Source organism: Natrix helvetica (genome assembly GCF_964273705.1).
Source record: "Natrix helvetica genome assembly, chromosome: 3".
Lineage (NCBI taxonomy): Eukaryota > Metazoa > Chordata > Lepidosauria > Squamata > Natricidae > Natrix > Natrix helvetica.
In genome coordinates, this window is record NC_138549.1 from 92,149,461 (window position 1) to 92,168,896 (window position 19,436).

Sequence of the window (19,436 nt, forward strand, 5' to 3'; positions counted from 1 at the left end):
AGAGAAAAATGTGGCTACTTAAAGTGTTGCAGACTGGTATTTTTGGAACAAATTCTGAAGTATCGCAGATAGACAAATAAATAAACAGACAGACAGATAGAAGATATCACTTATATAGACTTATATTGATTTAGGATCAATATGTTGTAGAGATTGGGGTTTGCTTGGTTATGTTATAAGCTATGACAAATGATTTTTCATAGTTTTTTTTCCCCCCAGAGAAATTTCAACAGTGAAATGATGGAGTATAAATTTAATAAATAAATATATGGTAATACAAATGTAAATTATTATAAAAAGCAGTGCTAAGAATATTGAACCATTTCATAATTCTACATTGTGTGATTAGTGTAAACAGAATTATCAGTGTTAATCATAAACATGTTTAGCCTTTAGAAGCTGTGGTGGATTCAAATCCTTAAAAAATAGGTCTTCTATTGAATAAGTGAAATCATAGTGTGTACAGAAGGAACAGGCACACATGTTGCATAATTTTTAATAAACTTCATTCATTTTTATGCTGAAAGGAGATTTTCTGACTTGATCAATAATGACCATATGACCTCCTTTTAGTAGGATTTAAAAATAATTTGTAAAATGGAATACTGAGTTAGAAATGCCAGCTGCTGACAGCCTATAGTGACAATATTACTTACAATTATTAGTCAGCAGAATGGTTGTAGTGGATTTCAAAAAGTTGTCTGTTCCCTCTGTGTATGTAATATATAATGCTATAAATGCCAAGAAAGGTTCCAGTGTCCTTTTGACATTATTTATCGTTCCAATAAAGAAAGAATAGGAAGACTTTATGAAGCCACCGGAAGTTTGAGATAAAATGTCGGGAATGTTAGATTGACTTCTCAGGTTTTTTTGTATTTTGGCTTGCTTTTCTAAGCCTTTGCCAGAGGCTTCTGACAGAGAAAGATTAATGTGAATTAATTAAAACTTTGTCCTGATTACTATGGAATGCCTCAGTGCAACCCACTAGTGAGACTGTGTGGTGATTTGCAGTACAAGAGAGGCCTTTGTCCAGATTTATCAAATACCACATTTTTTATGAGCTGTTGCCAGAAAAACACAGCGGGTGTGCTAGAAATAGTCTATTCCATGTAAGGAAATAGCTCAATAGAAGCAAAGCAGTTGAGTGAAACAAGAACTTTCACTGAGGCTCTGGAAAACATATTTTGTGCAGTAGAATCGTCTTCATCAGTTTTAAAAAAACAAAGCCTTTTCCAGCAAGAAAAGAGAGTGATTTAGCCTCCATTTAATAAAATAACAGGGATTCTGTAGAATGTGGATAAGGTGCTATTTATTTGTATCTGTTTCTAATTGGGTAGGCTGCAGGAAAAAATGGAATGATTTGTGTGATGCTGTAAAAACACAATGCCTACTTGGTCACTAAGCAACAGGGCTCCTGCTATCAGCAGCGCCCTAAAATTTTAATTAATTAATTAATACTTATGTTGCCCAGCTCTCCTATAAGGTGACTCCAGACCATAATATAGGTATCTAAGTAGTGATAGGGGGATTTGATAAGTTTTTCATAAGCATTTGCTTATATTTTATTTGGTTATTTTTCCTTTGAATGTCTCAGCTAGGCAGTCAGACCTGGTTGGTTGTTAGATGGGAAAGAAAAATTGAATTAAGGGTCAGGTGCATGTTTGCTTTACTTTTTAGTGAGGACCCAGATTGTTGGGAGCAATATGCTGACTCTATAAACTGCTTAGAGAGGGCTGTAAATCACTGTGAAGCGGTACATAAGTCTAAGTGCTATTGCTAAATGTGTTCTTGGTACAAATGAGCAAATGATGGTCTGGAGGCCCATTCTGGTCCCTTTGGTGGATTGATTAGGTTAGGACCTGTACTTTCCAGATATTATTTCTTGTCCCTTTGAGTATATTTTAGAATGCTAGAGGAAAAATTAAAGAATAAATTATTCTTATTGTCTCTCAATTCTACAGGAAAAATGGCTTTGTATTTTGTGGTGTGATGTAAAATATGTCCATCAAGTTTTCCAAAATCCCTTTATTGCTGAAAAACATGCGTAAAAATACCAACTTGAAAAACTGCATGGCTCAAAGTCAGCATTTCCCCTCTCCATATTCTGGCAGTATGATCTAGTGCAGAGGTCTCCAACGTTGGCAACTTTAAGCCTGGTGGACTTCAACTCCCAGAATTCCCGTCCACCAGGCTTAAAGTTGCCAACGTTGGAGACCCCTGATCTAGTGATGTCCTGTTCTCTCACAAAGGATACTAGAGGATAAAGCCCCTTCACCCAATTATATTCAATTACAGTTGACAGTTTGTACTGAACATCTATTTTTAATCCTTAGGTATATGAAATTGCTGAATTTGGAACACAATAGAGTTATTGTATATTTGTAATAGAATTAGACGTAGACTTATTAGATAGTAAACAGGGTTATGATGTGAAAATGTTTAGGTGAGCCTTCCGCTTCCGTGGTGTAAGAGCCATGAACAAAAGTTTATGGGGGCTCATCTTTCACTATGAAAAATTATAGTGTATAAATTGCTATTATTGTTTGCTGTATTCCAGTTTTGCATTTTTATTTATTTCCTCCTATTAAACTGTTTTTTTTAGAAAATACTTTGAATATGCAAATAACTAATTATGAATCCAATATTGATTAACTAATTTCATTGGTTGTTTATGAAATTCAGATTTCTTTGATAAATATAACAAACATTGTGTAAGAAAGGATTTATTAGTGGATTCAAAGAGATAAGTCATGTTGGAAATTTGTGGAGAATTGATTCCAAATTTATCATAAGTTCACTCTGCCATAATGAGAAGAGGCATACATCTTTGTTTGCAAAGAAAAGAAAAACCATAAAAAACAAATTACCACCTTTGAAATGCACAAGAGCCTAAAGAAAATTTGTTTTGCAATCTTTTCCAGAACTTGACAGTGTAGGCTAATCATAGAATTTTATTTTCAGAAGAGATGCTGAAACAAAACAGCTGCATTCAGCTTTTCTTTTGAAAGACATCAATTTAACATATGCAAGAGAACAAAACAAGCAGAATGGTCCATCAGCAGAGGAATGGGTCAGTGATTCTGAGGTAGCATCTGCCCCCTTTGTCTTTTTTAAGGAAAGGGGGGACAGATGTTCTTGGTTGTTCTGGCACACAGGAAGGGGTATTTATGGGAATAATGTAGATCAGGGGTCCCCAGGCCCCAGCCCACCACAGGTACTTGAGGCCTTCGGAACTGGACCACAGAGGTGGCAGGTAAGTACACACATCCCTACTTGTGCGAGTGGTGGGCAAGCACAAATGGAGCTGTGCACAAATGGAGCTGTGTGCACATGCTTGCACAAATGGAGCTGTGTGCACATGCCCGCCATATGTGCAAAACTCTCCCCGCCCCCCAGTCTGCAAAATCAGAAAGGTTGGGGAACTCTGATGTAGATGGTGCTCATCATCTTTCCAAATAGACATTTTTTCAGATCCTGACATAGAACTAGTCTTTTCATTTCCAAGTATTTTTTTTATCTTCTCTTTCTTTTCTTTTTTCAAAGGTCCTGGAATCATGTCTGCAAACAAGGCAGAGACAGGAACAGCAGAATATTCTCCTCCAAGCCCAAACCCATTGAAAAAAGGTGGCTCGATAAACTGGCCTTTCCCTGATAAAATAAAATCCCCAAGAACAGTCAGGAAACTTTCCATGAAGATGAAAAAATTGCCTGAACTCAGCAGGAAGCTCAGTGTCAAAGGAAATTCAAGCCATAATAGCTCAGACAATTCTTTGTTGCTTAAAAATAATTGCCAGGAGGTAGGCCATGCACCGTTAGCTTCTTCTGGGAATGTAACAGCAGCTGCTAGCAGGAATGTTATAAGCCGGTATCATCTTGATAGCAGTGTATCCTCTCAACACAGCTATAAAAAGAAAAACAGGGGGACTTCCAAATCCTCCAGCAAAGGGGGCTACCTCAGCGATGGAGACTCTCCTGAGCTTATAGCAAAATCAGGGAAATACGCAGCTGAAAGCAGAGTTGGGAAAGGAAAGGAAGTATTTGCAGGTAACATGGGTAATAAATCAGAAATAGACATTGATGCTTTTCGACACTACACTTTTGCTGACCAACCCAAATGTTCCCAGTACATATCTGGACTCATGAGCATTCACTTCTATGGTGCAGAGGATCTGAAACCACCACGGATGGACTCAAAAGATGTCTTCTGTGCAATTCAGGTAGATTCAGTAAATAAAGCAAGGACCGCTTTGCTGACTTGCAGAACAACATTTTTGGACATGGATCACACTTTCAACATAGAGATAGAAAATGCTCAGCATCTAAAATTAGTGGTTTTCAGCTGGGAGCCTATGCCAAGGAAAAACCGGGTCTGCTGCCATGGTACGGTAGTTCTTCCTGCTCTTTTTCGTGTGACGAAGACTCATCAGTTGGCAGTAAAACTGGAGCCTAGAGGTCTTATCTATGTCAAGCTAACTCTTCTGGAACAGTGGGAGAATTCTCTTGGTGGAACAGGTGGAGAACGAGAACTGATACTCTTCGGAGTTGATGCTCGGAAGGTTGTTGAGAAGGAAAATGAAGGTTTGATGGTCCCTCTCTTGATGAAAAAGTGCATTACGGAGATTGAAAAAAGAGGTTGCCAGGTAAAGAAGTAAAGTTTTGTCATTGTGATATATAGATAGATAGATGATGATAGATAGATAGATAGATAGATAGATAGATAGATAGATAGATAGATGATTGATAGATAGATAGATAGATGATAGATAGATAGATAGATAGATAGATAGATAGATAGATGATAGATAGATAGATAGATAGATAGATAGATGATAGATAGATAGATGATAGATAGATAGATAGATAGATAGATAGATAGATAGATAGATGATAGATAGATAGATAGATGATAGATATGTAGATACACACACACACACACACACACACACACACACATACATTGTTATTTAAATACAAAGAATACAACCTCCTGTACCTCGTCATCTTCATTTGGATAGCTGGCTATCATCTTAACATTAGGGTACAAGATGAGATGAACAAAAAGAATCGTCATCTTTTGTGCAGCCTACAATTCTTTTGTATTTGCCAAATTTTAGGTGACTAGCCTTTAGGATTTCCAAACCAGTAGTGTAATGGTGGCATTTGTATTTAAAAGGGCAGCAAAATATCAAACAGGATGTAAGATTCAGAAATTGTAATTAAACAAAGCTGAGAGTGGAGGGTTTTTCTTGTAGGGTAATTTTATATGTTGCTTCTGTGGGAATTGTAGGCATTGCCCTACAGATGTTGCTAGTATCACAGCAGACTGTTGCATCATTCAGAATAATAGGATTATTTACTTTCACTTCAGGTAACCTATATCTGATTTTTTTTCCCTATCTCAAAAGCTCAGAAATCATGAAGCCCATTAGAACGATTTCTTCCTGCCTTCATAAAATTCATGGGAAGCCAACTGATTTTAAAAAGATGTCTAACGTGGCTATAAAAAATGCTTGGCATGAGCTGTAGGGAATTTGTTTTTTTCAGTATAACAAGTAGCCTGTCCTGTAGGGAATTTGTTTTTCAGTATAACAGGTAGCCTGTCAGCCACCATGCTTTTAGAATCACAGTGTGAATGTTTGACAGGATTAAGAAGATGCTCCAGGGCAGCCTTAGATATAAAGATACATGCAGAATATGCACATCTGGGGTTAAAAATATAAGTGGGTAACAGAGTCCAGGAACACCCACAAATCTCACCGCAGTATTCAACAAATGGGTATCACTGGACATCTTTATGCATGGAGAGCAAGATTTCCTATTATGGGAAAGCTCAATGCCTTGTGTTTAAGCCTTTTAGATCTCAGGTTTTAAATGCAGCCAGATTTTAAATGTGCTTTACCTTGTCCCTTCGACCATAAGAATGTAGTGCTTTTAAGGACCATTAATCTAGAAATTTCCAAAAGGAAACTGAAAAAATAACAAAAGACTAGCAAATATATTGTGGTTGAAGCTTTTGTGGACTGGGCTCTGGACAAAAATGTAATAAATGAGTTAGTATTTGAAGTACCATAATACTCTTTGGTATTTAATGTTGATGACTAAAGCTTTTTTATACTGTTTTAGTTTATATTATACAAGAATTGTTTATCCAACTTCTCCATTTGTTAGAGAAAATGTAATCCTGAATTTCAAGTAGCATGTAAATATTTAGTTCTGGTTTAGACTCTATCACTGTAACAGGATGTATTTATATGAGAAATATTTGGATTTTTAAAAATACCAGATATATTCCATGTCTTACTCTCTTACATTGCATTGTGCAGTAACAATGCTTCACCCTACAACTGAAATAATTCATTTGTAATAATGAAGCATCTAAAAGAGGGTTTACACATAGTTTGCACATGAGGTGCTATTGTTATTAGTTAAATTTCTATTCCAGCTTCCATTAAAAATGCTAAGATAATACAACTTTCTTACTCTAACTTATTTTCCCTTTTATGTTAGCTGTAATGGAATTGCCTTTTGAAAAAACCTCTTAAGATTACTTCTACTTTTGCTAGGAAATAAGCGATTTTTCGTGGTATGATTTAGATTTTTTTTAAATTTTGTTCTGAAACTATGTTGGTCCATTCTTTAAAGCATATATATTCCTAATCAGAAGAGTTCCTATTCAGAAGAGCCTTTTAAATGTTTACTGCTAGCAAATTGCCTGCCCCTGATTCCTTGACACTCATGTGATATTTGGCTATACCATGCAGAAGAAAAATATTTGCTTCTATAAAAACAGACAAAACATCTTTGCAAGTCCAAATTACAATAAATGAATCACCATAATTTAATTAATATGAATAATTTCTTATTAAAAAGATAATAGTACAGTGTATCCTTTTCCATTTTCTCACTGTAAGAATAACTACATCAGGTTTGCTGCATTGAGGGGATAAAAAATGGGTTTGCAGTTTTTGGTAACTAACAGTTTATTTAACCTTATTAAACAACCCAGAAACATCTAGGTCCCACAACACCCTAACCTATAGATCATATTTTACAGCTCACCTTCAGTGCAGACAATACTTTATATAGGAAAGAGTCCATCCTCATTTCAGGATGAAGGCTTCTGTATTTCAAAGTGAGTGTCGATGGAGATTCCCGATCATCAAGGTCATGGTTGTCCCAAGGGTGCTTTTCCAAAGGTAACTAGGCATTCTTAGAGTTTTTTCCCTTGAAAATGTTTTGCTTCTCATCCAAGAAGCTTCTTGAGTTCTGAAGAACTGAATTGAGAACTGAAGAAGCATCTTGTATAAGAAGCAAAACATTTTCAAGGAACAAACCAATAAAGTCCAGTTGCTTTTTGAACAGCACATTTGATTCAAAATGAGTGTTTATCCCTGAGAAAGCCCCTCTATGACATTTTTCCTTGACTTCTTGGGAAAGGATTCTAATAGAGTAGGCAGGTAGACTCTACTAGGTTAGACAATGCTGAAGGTAAGATGGAGCTAACCAATCAGTTTGATGACTAGGACTGAATGTAAAGTCCCTGTGAAAGCTTACAAACTGTAAGCTTTTGTGGTAAATATGGATAGACTTTGGTCTCCCCTGTCCTATTATACCACTCTATTCATTGCAATTAAAATAGCTATTTCCTCTCCATTACCACAATTATTTAGCACAGTCGAAATACTTAATGCAACATGGATAATTTTGCTTTTTTCTGATAAAGATTTTATTTCATACAGGTTTTCCTTTTAATCCATTTAGAGTCTTTTATGGACATCTTGGTATATTGAGTACAAAGATATTTAAAATTGCAATTCTGTTAAATATTTGATTTATATTTTTATATTAAACTTGCTCTGTAAGATTTATATTTTATTTCTAGGTTGTAGGGCTCTACCGTTTATGTGGGTCGGCAGCTGTGAAGAAAGAGCTCCGAGAGGCATTTGAGAAGGATAGCAAAGCAGTTACTCTATGTGAAACTCAGTACCCAGATATAAATGTGATAACAGGTAACAAATTTGCTTTTTATAGAAGGATAAATAAATGCTCAGAACGTCATTGGGGTTTTATTGTGCAGTGTATCACATAAGTTAATATTAAAGGACGTTTTTAACAAATAATGTCCTAAAATCAAGTCTTTTGAACTAACTTCTGCCCACCGTGGAAATTTTGTCACTAAATGCAAGGTGGGGGTATATTTAACTTTGTAAGAACAATATTGTCAGATTTGATATAGATTCAGTTTTGTTCTGGATTTTGGACTAATTTTGGTTCCAGATGAGTGCTGGCTGGATAATTCTGGAGGTGAAGTTCACATGTCTTAAAATTGCCAAGGTTGAGAAATGCTGTCCTAGATTCTAGTCCAGTGATGGGGAACCTATGGCACTCGTGCCACAGGTGGCACGCGGAGCCATTTGTCAGGGCACGCGAGGCGCTGCCCTGTCAGCTGGCCAGCGCGCATGCGTGTGCTGGCCAGCTGAGTTCACCATTTTTAAAAGCCATTTTTTCGCCCTCCCCAGGCTCCAGAGGCTTTATAGGAGCCTGGGGAGAGCGAAAAGAGCCTCCTCCGCCCCCCTGGAGGCCCTCCAGAGGCTTCAGGGACCGTCCGGAGGCTTCCCTGAAGCCTTCGGAGTGCTTAAAATGACCCTCCGAGAAAACCGGAAATGACTTCCGGTTTGCTCGGAGGGTCGTTTTGAGCGCTCCGAAGGCATCAGGGAAGCCTCCAGATAGTCCCTGAAGCCTTCGGAACTCTTAAAACGACCCTCCGAGCAAACCGGAAGTCACTTCCGGTTTGCTCGGAGGGTCATTTTAAGCGTTCTGAAGGCTTCAGGGAAGCCTCCGGACGGTCCCTGAAGCCTCCGGAGGGCCTCCGGGAGGGCGGGGGAGGCTCTTTTCGCCCTCCCCAGGTTCCTATAAAGCCTCTGGACCCTGGGGAGGGTGAAAAAAGCATGTACAAATGGGTGGGTTGCGCCTGTTGTGCCTGCATGCGGACTGGGGGGTCGCGCATTGCATTGGTGCAGCACGCCCGCACACGACCCCCCCTGCACTCCCCACACTTGTGGCACATGAGCCAAAAAAGGTGCGCCATCGCTGTTCTAGTCAATATGTATGAATGGAAAGCATGGGTACATTGAAGAAAGCATGGGTACATTGAAGAAAGCATGGCAAGTGCTTTATTGTATCTACTAGTATAGTACAACCTTTATTGTCATTGTGCATCATATATACAATGTAATTGGTTATACTGTCAGTATATTCATAGCTTAATAAAAGAAAACTGTGTAACAATTACTATTTAATGTCTACCACATCTTGATATAAAGGCTAAATCAGCTGTAAGGGTCTTATGAAATCCTTTTTTAATGAAGGAAGTGGGAATTTGTTCATATTTCAATGAAAACAGAAATTCTATAGGCATGAACCAATGACCCATCTGATTTCAGTTGCCAATCCCAGTACATTGATGGGAAACTTGTCTGAACACAGCTTGTTTATGATACATGCTGTGGATCCCGTCAATCAAAACCTTCTCTGCTGTGGCCCCGCCCTTTGGAGCAGCCACGGTCCTGATTTTCCATAAGAGCCTGGAGACCTGGCTCTCCCAGTTGGCTTGGTGCCTTGATAGGGGAATTTCACACTGGAGGTGGTTGATCAACTAATAGCAGTCTCCATCTCACTCCCTGTATATTCTGTCTTCTTCCCCATCTTTAGTTATAGTTTGTATTTAATTGTAGTTTGGATGTGATTTTATATATTTATGATTTCATTTTATTATTGTAAGCCACCCAGAGTCACCTTGTGGTGAGATGGGTGGCAAACAAATTTAATATATAATATTAATATATGTATAACCCTTTCCTTTCTTCACCCAAGGTTCTGACCTTGGATTGCTTAAAACGTGCATGGTAGACAAAGCTAGAGAGGAGAAAAGATGGTTGCTTTAGGGCTCCAGATGTGGCTTTTTCCTCTCCCCAGTTCCAAACTGGACATTGTCTGAGGGTGGCAGCTGAACATGTAGGTTTCTTCATTTTTTTTTAAATCTGGGAAATGAGTTTGCTCCACTGAACAAATAAACTAGTGTATATTTTCTTCCATTCTCTTCTTTTGAAACCAATGTAAGCTTTGTATAAATCCAAATTATTTTTTTGGTCAAGAAGGTCTTGGAGCTATGAATTCATGGAATATAGGAAAAGCTTTTGAGAACTTCTTTTACATCTGGCAATAAGGATGGAATTTGTCATTTCCCTGAGACAATTAACATATCAGCTATATGCACACTGAAAAATTATACATGTTTGTATTATCTACGATCTTATAAATCAGAAGGGTAAAATGTAAATAATTTTATTCCATATTATGCCCCAAACAGCTTTCCTGCCCTTTGCAATAGGTTTGCAGGAGTCTTTCTTAAATATTTATTGTAGTTGAGTCTGTGCAGTAGTATGTTTTTTTTTTTTCAGAAAAAGTGTACATTCTTGGTTTCTTATGCAAGAGAGTTAATTATTTCTTTCATTTGAAATGTTTGGACTGTTGAATGCCATTGCTTATGCACCTCAAAAATATTCAATAGATGTTAGAGAGTTCATAGGTGTGCGGAGGTTTTCCAGGGCGCTGCTCTGGAGAGTCCAAAGAAGGGTTAAACACAGCCAATCTGCCCAGAACTGAATTGAAAACTTTAAGCCACGCCTCTGGTGCCGACTCTCCTCAGATTTTTTCAATTCAGCTAGCCCAGTAGACGCGCTTTAAGATTTCTCCAGTTCTAAGATTGATTCCTTGGACTCTCCAGAGGAAGAATAATTTTTTAAAACAGCATATTTAAGGATTTTTAGAGCAGGCTGGTGAGTTTAAATTTAAGTTTGTTTTTTTCCCTTTTTAATTGGGTTTTTCTCACCCTTTCGGCTCTCCTGGAGTCCGGGGCTTTGCTCTGGCTCCTAGAAGCCACAGGCAGCTGTTGGGGGAAGCGCGTGGGTCGGAGTGCCGACGCCAGCGCTGTTGGGGCACCCCTACTGGGGGCCGATTCCCACTGGAAGCCCTCCGTTGCAATTTGTGCTTCTAGCAAGTCAAATTGCTGCGTGGGCTTCCAGGGCAGCCATTTTGGCTTCTTCCCTCTTTAAAATTGGCGCGCAAAAGCTCCGGTGAGTTCCGGCCGCCATTTTGGATTGCGCAATCTTCCGGCTTTACTTTTAAAAGTTTTTTGCCGCAGCTGCCTGGTGCCTGGCTCTTTGCAGGAGCTTTGCAGGAGTCAGACTTGCCCGGTGTGACCGGCGACCTGGGCCCCTATCCAAGCAAGTGATAGCGGCGTGGGATCGTGGCCTGCTGGGTCGCCTCCTTTACTCTCCTGCAGGCGCTGGGAGCGAATTCTGCTCGCGCCTAAGAAATTCCAAGCTACTTCAGGCCTTGCAGTTTCTCTGTCTCCTCAGGAGCATCGTGCTGCGGTGGGCTTTCTGGAGGTGGTGAGTGGTGGTTTTCCCATCCCCCTACTGCCCCAACCAGTGATTGTTACCATGGCAGATCAGGCCCCTGAGACTTCTGAGGGTGTCTCTTCCAGAGCCCCTGTAAGACAGGCCGGGAAAGCTGCCAGGGAGGCCATTAGAGGGAGTAAGCCTTACTCCAGGCATGGCCCCAAGCAGGGCTCAGGCCTAGACAAAGATGCATTAAGGCGACAGAAGGCCTTAGAAAAACAGGTTTCCAAAGCCCAACAGCAGGCCCAATCTTCCCTTTCGGTGTCTCCTGGGGAGCCCTCCAGGGAAATTCCTCCAGCCCAGGGAGGCCCCATTTCTGATAGTGAAGAGGAAGGGGATTCCTTGGCCATGGCAACTTCTCCAGGCCATTCCATGGCTGATCAGGCTGATCTCTTTGCCTGTCCCTCTGATATGGATGAGGGACCAGCTCCAATGGGGCCCTTAGCCCCTCAACAGCCGATCCCCGGGCCCACTCAAAGGGTTCGCCCCATTGAGGACCAAGGGCCTAACCTATCCACTGAAATGCAGGAAATAATTAACAGGGCCATTTCCCAGGGCATTGAGGCAGGCATGCGAAAAGGTGGCAAGCGCCCTCGCAAGACCCACCATTTGCAACCCCAGGAGGATTCCAGAGAGATGACTCCTAGCCTTCCACCTCCGTCCCTGCATTCTTCAGTGGCCTCCGATGAGTCAGACTGGGAGGAAGAAGGGGAATTTCTTCCTAGGCAGGAAGCTGAATTCTCTGGGGATGAGGCAAGCCCCGCCAAAAAGCCGGCCTTTTCAGGCTTATTTAATTTGGATAATTTCAAAACCATTTTAGATAAGGCTAAGATCTCAACTCACATGGGGTCCACCCCCCCAGCTCAGGTGGTTGTAGACCCTGATGATCTATCTGGGGATCTCTTTGAGGAACCCATTTCGGTCCAGGAAATAGTTCCTGTACCCAAGATGTTCCTCAATTTAGTTCAAAGACAGTGGGCGCAGCCAGCTACCATGGCTACCCCCAGCAGCCATGACAAGAAGCTATATACGGTGGATGCCAGCCTGGAGGAGCTGCTCAAGCTCCCTCCTATCGATCCCCCTGTAGCGGCTCTTACCTCCTCTTCTGTGCTCCCTCCTGACCTGTTGGAGGGGCTCAAGGCTGAGGACAAGAGAACCGAAACTGCTTGTCACAAGACCCATCAGGCAGCTGCATGGGCCATTAAGTCCTCCGCTTCAGCCTCCTTTTTCTCCAGGGCGGCTCTCCTGTGGCTGAGGCAGTTGTTGAGGAAGATACCTGCCAAGGACGTTAAAGTCAGGCAGGATATCAATAAAATCATGGCAGCCACAGAGTACACTGCTGATGCCACTCTGAATGCTGCTAAGTTTGCCTCGCGTGCCCTGGCGTCTAATGTTACTTCCAGGCGCCTCCAAATGGAAGCTTGTTACTGCCCCCTTTAAAGGGGACAAGCTGTTTGGTGAGGTCCTTGATCCAGTCCTTGTGGAAAACAAGGACAAAAAGAAAGTGATGCCATCAGTCACCAAAAAGCCTGATCGTAAAGGTCCTGGCTCTTACAGGAGGCAGGCCTTTCGGAACAATGAGCCCTCCACCAGCTCCGCCCCCTATCATCGGGCGTATCCCCAGCAGGGTGAGCGGTCTCAGGACCGTCAGTCCTTTCGAGACAGAGGTCGCCAGCAGCCCTTCTCCAAGCGGCCATTTCGGGGGGGCTCCGGCTCCCGACCCTTTAGGAGGTATAAATGACCATCACAGGTCAGCTCCCATAGGAGGGTGGTTGCAGTTGTTCCACGCCAAATGGGAGCAGACCACCTCGGACCAGTGGGTTCTTCAAACGGTCCGCATGGGTCTCACTTTAGAATTCTGGTCCCCCCCTCCCCGCCACTTCATCCGGTGTCCAGTTCCCTCAGGGTTAGTCAAAAGATCCCTCATGGAACAGGAGATAAGGCACCTCAAGGAGATCAGGGCCATAGAACCTGTCCCAGCAGGCCAGGAAGGAAGAGGGTTTTACTCCATCCTGTTTCTGGTCCCCAAAAACTCAGGAGGGTGGAGGGGGATATTAGATCTAAAGAGGTTCAATCACCACGTGACATATCGCAGGTTCAAGATGCAGTCCCTCCAGTCCATCTTGGGGTGCATCAGGCCAGGCGATATACTAACGTCCATAGACCTCAAAGAGGCCTACCTCCACATCCCTATCCGCAAAGCCCACCGCAAGTTCCTGAGGTTCTCTTACGCGGGCCTCCATTACCAGTACCGGGCAATGCCATTCGGCCTGTCATCGGCGCCCAGGACATTCACAAAGGTTCTCGCAGCCGTGGCGGCTTTTCTACGGTCACGTCCGGTCAGACTCCACTGTTACCTAGACGATGTTCTCATTCTGTCATCATCGCATCAACAAGCTGTCAGCGACCTAGAACACACCATGCAGGCGCTCCGGGACCACGGGTTCACCATCAACCTGGAAAAAAGTCATCTCGTTCCCACGACCAGACTGAAGCATCTAGGGGCTGTCATCGACACCACCTCGTGCACGGTATCCCTGTCCCCGGAAAGGGTGGCCAGCCTTCGGGAGATGGTCGTTCAGGTGCAGCAGTCACGTCTAGTCAAGGTGGTTCAGCTCTCACAGCTCCTCGGCAAGATGATCTCGTGCCTGTCAATCGTGCCTTGGGCGAGACTTCACTCCCGTCCCCTACAGTGGCTCCTGCTTCCATATCAAAGAACAAACGAAAGCAGCTCAACAAGACTGATTCCAGTTCCAGCAGAGGTACGTCGCTCTCTAAAGTGGTGGTTGTCTCCGGCCCTGTTAAAGGGGTCGCCATTCAAGGAGCCAGTCAGGCTCACCATCACAACGGATGCCAGCCTGTTCGGTTGGGGGGCCCACTGCCACAACCAGCTCGCACAGGGCAGGTGGTCCCCTTCCGAAGCCGCTCACAGCATCAACTGGCTGGAGCTGAGGGCAGTCAGGCTTGCGCTGAAGCGCTTCCAGAGCACCGTTCAGGGCCACCACGTGCGCATCATGACAGACAATGTCGCCACCAAGGCGCACATCAATCGACAGGGGGGAACACGCTCCAGATCCCTGATGAAGGAGGCGGAGCTCTTGGGTCGATGGGCGGAGAGGTATCTCCTTTCTCTTCAGGCGGAGCACATCTCGGGCACGAGCAACACCCAGGCGGACTGACTGAGCAGATCCACAGTCGACCACTCGGAGTGGCGTCTACATCCGCTGCTGTTCCAGCAACTGTCCCAGAGGTTCGGCCTCCCGCTGGTGGACCTGTTCGCCAACGCGGCCAACGCGCATCTTCCGCGGTTCTTCACAAGGTTCCACGACCCGAGGGCGGAAGGAGTCAACGCGCTGCACGGCCCGTGGCCGAAAGGTCTGCTTTACGCTTTTCCCCCGCTACCTCTTCTTCCCAGAGTCATCAGGAAGATCCTAGCAGAGGAGGCGGAGGTGCTGCTGGTAGCACCATACTGGCCCAGGAGAACCTGGTTTGCAGACTTGGTGAGTCTTTCGATCACACCACCGTGGCGGATTCCTCCACAGGACATCTCTCTCAGCCAGGGGGCCCTTCAACATCCAGAACCCCAGTGGCTGCAGCTGGCCGTCTGGCACTTGAGAGGGATCTCCTAAGCAGAGGCAAGTTGTCAGACAAGGTGATTGGCACCATCCAAGCGTCACGACGGCAGTCCACGACGCGCATCTACGACGCCACTTGGAAATCCTTCGCCAGCTGGGGCACGGCTCATGGTACGTCTGCGCCCCTTGCTTCGGTTCCTGTCATCCTGGACTTCCTGCAGGAAGGTTTGGACAAGGGCCTGGCACCTAACACCCTGAGGCGCCAGGCGGCAGCCCTGTCAACCATCCTCTCAGTTGAGGGCTACGCATCTCTTGGCCGGAATCCGACCATCCGCAGTTTCCTCAGGGGAGCGACCAACCTGAGACCCCCAGTGGTCCGCAGATACCCATCTTGGGATCTCAATGTAGTGTTGCGGTCCCTCATCGGGCCCCCGTTTGAGCCCATTAAGACGGCCAGTCTCAGACACCTCACATTCAAGACGGTTTTTCTGGTCGCTATCACGTCTGCTCGTCGCATATCGGAACTGGCTGCCTTGTCAGTCAGAGAGGACTTGTGTCTCATTCGTAACGACAGAGTAATCCTGAGGCTGGACCCTTCCTTCATTCCGAAGGTCAATTCCTGGTTTCATTGGGCGCAGGAGGTGGTCCTTCCGGATTTTTGCCCGCATCCTCGGCACCCGAGGGAAAAGCGCTGGCACATGCTGGATGTGCGCAGGACTATTCGCAGATACATCAAGTGCACGGCCAGTTTTCGGAAATCCGAATCTCTATTCGTCTCCTTTCAACCAGCTTCTCAAGGCAAGAAGGTCTCTTCATCTACCATCGGCGGATGGCTGCGAGCCTGCATTGCGCTTGCCCACGTTTTACAGTCCGTTCCTGTGCCTCGCAATATCACAGCACATTCGACTAGAAGCGCCGCCACCACAGCTGCCTGGTCTACACAGGCACCGATTGAAGAGATCTGCAAGGCGGCCACCTGGACTTCTCTGTCTCCATTTGTCCGAAATTACAAACTGGACAGTTTTGCATCGGTGGAAGGGGCCTTTGGGAGGCGTGTTCTTCAGGGCATCCATACCAGCGGAGCGACCCTGATGGCTGAGCCTTCCCGCCCTAGTGACAGTTAGCTTGGGCATGTCCCTTCTTTGGACTCTCCAGAGCAGCGCCCTGGAAAATGACCATTGTCTTACCTGAAGGGTCCTTTTCAGGGCGCTGCAACGGAGAGTCCACCCCGCCCTGGGGTCTATTCTCCGCTGGTGTTTGTGAAGTCACAGTGTTGTTTGTTGTTTCTGTTATTGTTGTTGGACTATTTTTGACTTGTTCCATATTAGACTTCCAGTTGAAGTTTCAGCGTGCAACTGTTCCACGTCTTCATTGAATAAATCTGAGGAGAGTCGGCACCAGAGGCGTGGCTTAAAGTTTTCAATTCAGTTCTGGGCAGATTGGCTGTGTTTAACCCTTCTTTGGACTCTCCAGAGCAGCGCCCTGAAAAGGACCCTTCAGGTAAGACAATGGTCATTCTAAAGGCCTTGGGGGTAGAAACATCTCAATAGGATTTTGCACAGTACAAACCAGAAGTGGATGTCTGTGCAGGCAAGAAACAGGTGAAGGATCTGCACCCTTATTTATTTATTTATTTATTATTAGCGTTTATATACCGCCCCCTCTCCCGAAAGGGACTCCCATATTTCTATTCATTAAGGAGAGAACTCTACCCAAAAACATTTTGTTACACATTCTAAAGTATCACCCCCCAGGATAGATGAATAGAAATATGGGATACCATCTTGATTCATCTGCTAAACTTTCTCAGTGGTTTTACGTTGTCGCACAGTTGAATAAAATACATTTTATAACTTCCTTTTTAAGGAAAATTCCTGTTTTACACTTCTTGGATGACAAGAAGGTCTCCAGAATGGAATTTCCTGTGGGGATGGACAGTTTCAAGCAACGTTGTTTGAATTACAGTTGTTTTGGAATTAGAAAGTCTCTTGCCTTCTTTCCTCTTTTCCTTTGAGCGGTCACAGCTGCTTTTATTTATATGCACAAACTCTGAATTGTAGTGTTCTCCATAAAGAGTTTTGCTGTCTTAGAACAAGCATTCATCCTTAGAGCTAGTATCTTATTTTCATCAGTGACCAGCCAATTATTGTGGGAAGTTTATACATACCACATCTGAGGAATAAGCCATACTCTTTGCATGTCCTTTGCCTCTGTTATTCACCTCTGAACATGATAGAGTTACATGACAGAGTTATTAGACAAGTAGGTAACAACTCTTGATATATAAGCCTTTAAAAAAGCCCTGTAGTCTAATGGTCATCATGTAATCTGTGAGGTTAAGCACAATTATTTTTGTGATTTGAAACCACAACATTAAAACATTTGACCCAGTCCAGTGATATCAAAAGGTCTCTGCAGTTCTCAGAAGAAAGAGTGCAGATGTTCCTATCCGTAAAGCAAAATAGGATTTTGTAGCTGAGAATGGGTAAAAATAATACATTTTCTGGCTGCCACACACATTAAAGTGCTTGTTAATATATAAGACTATTGAATTGTTAATCTTGTCTTGTAAACCTTCAAAGTCCATTATTTATGATTTTTGGGGGGCATGTAGCAATGGACGGATAGTTTTATATAGCAGCAAGAAAAGAAACTGGAATCAGCTTCTGAGTTTCATGTACTAAAAACCTCAGCTTTCAAGTTTAAAAAGCTACCTCTCAGTCATCATTAATCTTAGTTTCCCAAACAGCACTTGTTGAAAGTTCAGAAACTGGAACGAATTGGTTTGATTATTTATTTGTCATAGCAAGTGAAATTCTGCTCTTTGCTGAGAATGCCAAGGAATCAGACTTTTCCCCAACTTCAAAGCTGCAGGTGACACCAAAGTATTAATCCTGTTCTTAGAATAGGTCTCCGACTTGGGCGAATAAGGAGAAGAATATCTCTGCTGATCTAATTAAAATGAGCACTGTTGGAGAATGGACATGTCAGTATTTACGTTTGTAAAGGTTAGACTGGAGTATAATATTAGATTTTTGTTTTGTCTGCTATCCTAAGAGAGTTTTGAATCAGATCGAGCAGTGGCGTCTGAATATTGAGGAAGGTCTTTCAAAGGGCACTTTATTGAAAGAGAAGCACCTTGTTAAGAGATTTGCATATCTCTAATAAAGTAATAGGCATTGTTCTAGTAATTTGCCAATCTTCAGAATTCCTCTTCGATGAAAAACCACTTAACATTTTCCTTTTAAAGTCAAATACAGCGAAAGGTCGCTTTTTCAAGTCTGTGTGTGTCTCAAAGGTTTCTTTTCTTCCTCTTTTGAAGATCTATTCTGTAGCTCAGGAAATGCACATTTAATTATTAAACTTTGACTCAGAAATATTTCTGTGGCTGGCACTGGCTTACAGTGCATTATCATTCAGAATAATGTGCCTTAGCAAATTTAGCAGCTGGCTGATTTCTGATATTTCTGCATCGTGTCTGCTTCCAGCCATGTGAACTCTCTCGTAATAAAGTATACCATATAGTTGACAGTTCAGTGGGTTAGAAAAATGAGAAATTAATTAGGTGGATTGGAGGAGTTTGCGTTTTCTCTCATTATTGCCTATATTCTGTGCCAGGGATGGTTGGAACAAGAAAAATAAAGCTGTCAGGAGATGCCAGTCCATAAAAAATAGCTGCCCTCTTTTAAAGGTCTCTAAAAGGAGAACAGTGTAGGGTCAGAAGGCTGACAATTTGTTTCATAGAGGAATGAAGCGAGAGAAAGTGCTTTGAAAAGGAAAGACCAGGTGACTTGATTGCAGAGCTCAGTGTGGCTCCTGTGAAAAAAACCTTCCAGAAGTGCCTTCTTATTGAGTACTTTTAAAAATGCATAGCAGACTCATTTCCTCTTACTTAGGTATTTTGTGCTGTCTGCAGAGCAGCTCCTTTGCTCGGAAGATAGCAAAACTCTTTTGTGATTAGTTCCCCTACTCCTATGCTTCAAAATATTGAAAGCCCAGAGGTGTTATTTACAAGTATTTGATCCTGCTGTTGATTTAAGCCTTTCCTAAACTGGGATCGTCTAACCAGAGGCGTCCAACCTTGGCAACCTTAAGACTTGTGAACTTTAACTTCCAGAATTCCCCAGCCAGCGAATATAAGTCCTCAGGTCTTAAAAGTTGCCAAGGCTGGACACCTCTGAACTAAATATTTGGGCTTTAGTACATCTGGAGATTGTCGAGGGAAAGGCTGGTTTAGGTTGCCGATTTGTGGACAATCTTTCCTTGAAATACTTAGACAAAAAAGCAGTGTTTTTAACATGCAAGATTCTGAGGGTGGCACTGAAATTATTTAGTCCCAGTAACTTTCTGAATCCCCCTCTCTATGAAGAGTAGAAATGGATCCCCTTGCTTTAATCTT

General features: G+C 43.0%; 1 protein-coding gene across 2 annotated transcripts in view; it reads left to right on the forward strand.

The window, feature by feature from the left end:
* Window positions 1-19,436, forward strand: part of SYDE2 (synapse defective Rho GTPase homolog 2) — a 52,220-nt gene that overhangs the window by 14,134 nt on the left and 18,650 nt on the right. For both annotated transcript variants that reach the window (XR_014175027.1, XM_081948805.1), the window contains exons 3-4: window positions 3,544-4,640; window positions 7,883-8,009. Coding sequence is in view for 1 of the 2 variants with exons in the window: in XM_081948805.1 (XP_081804931.1) it covers window positions 3,544-4,640; window positions 7,883-8,009 (1,224 nt within the window). In the remaining variant the exon portion in view is untranslated. The remainder of the gene's footprint in view (window positions 1-3,543; window positions 4,641-7,882; window positions 8,010-19,436) is intronic.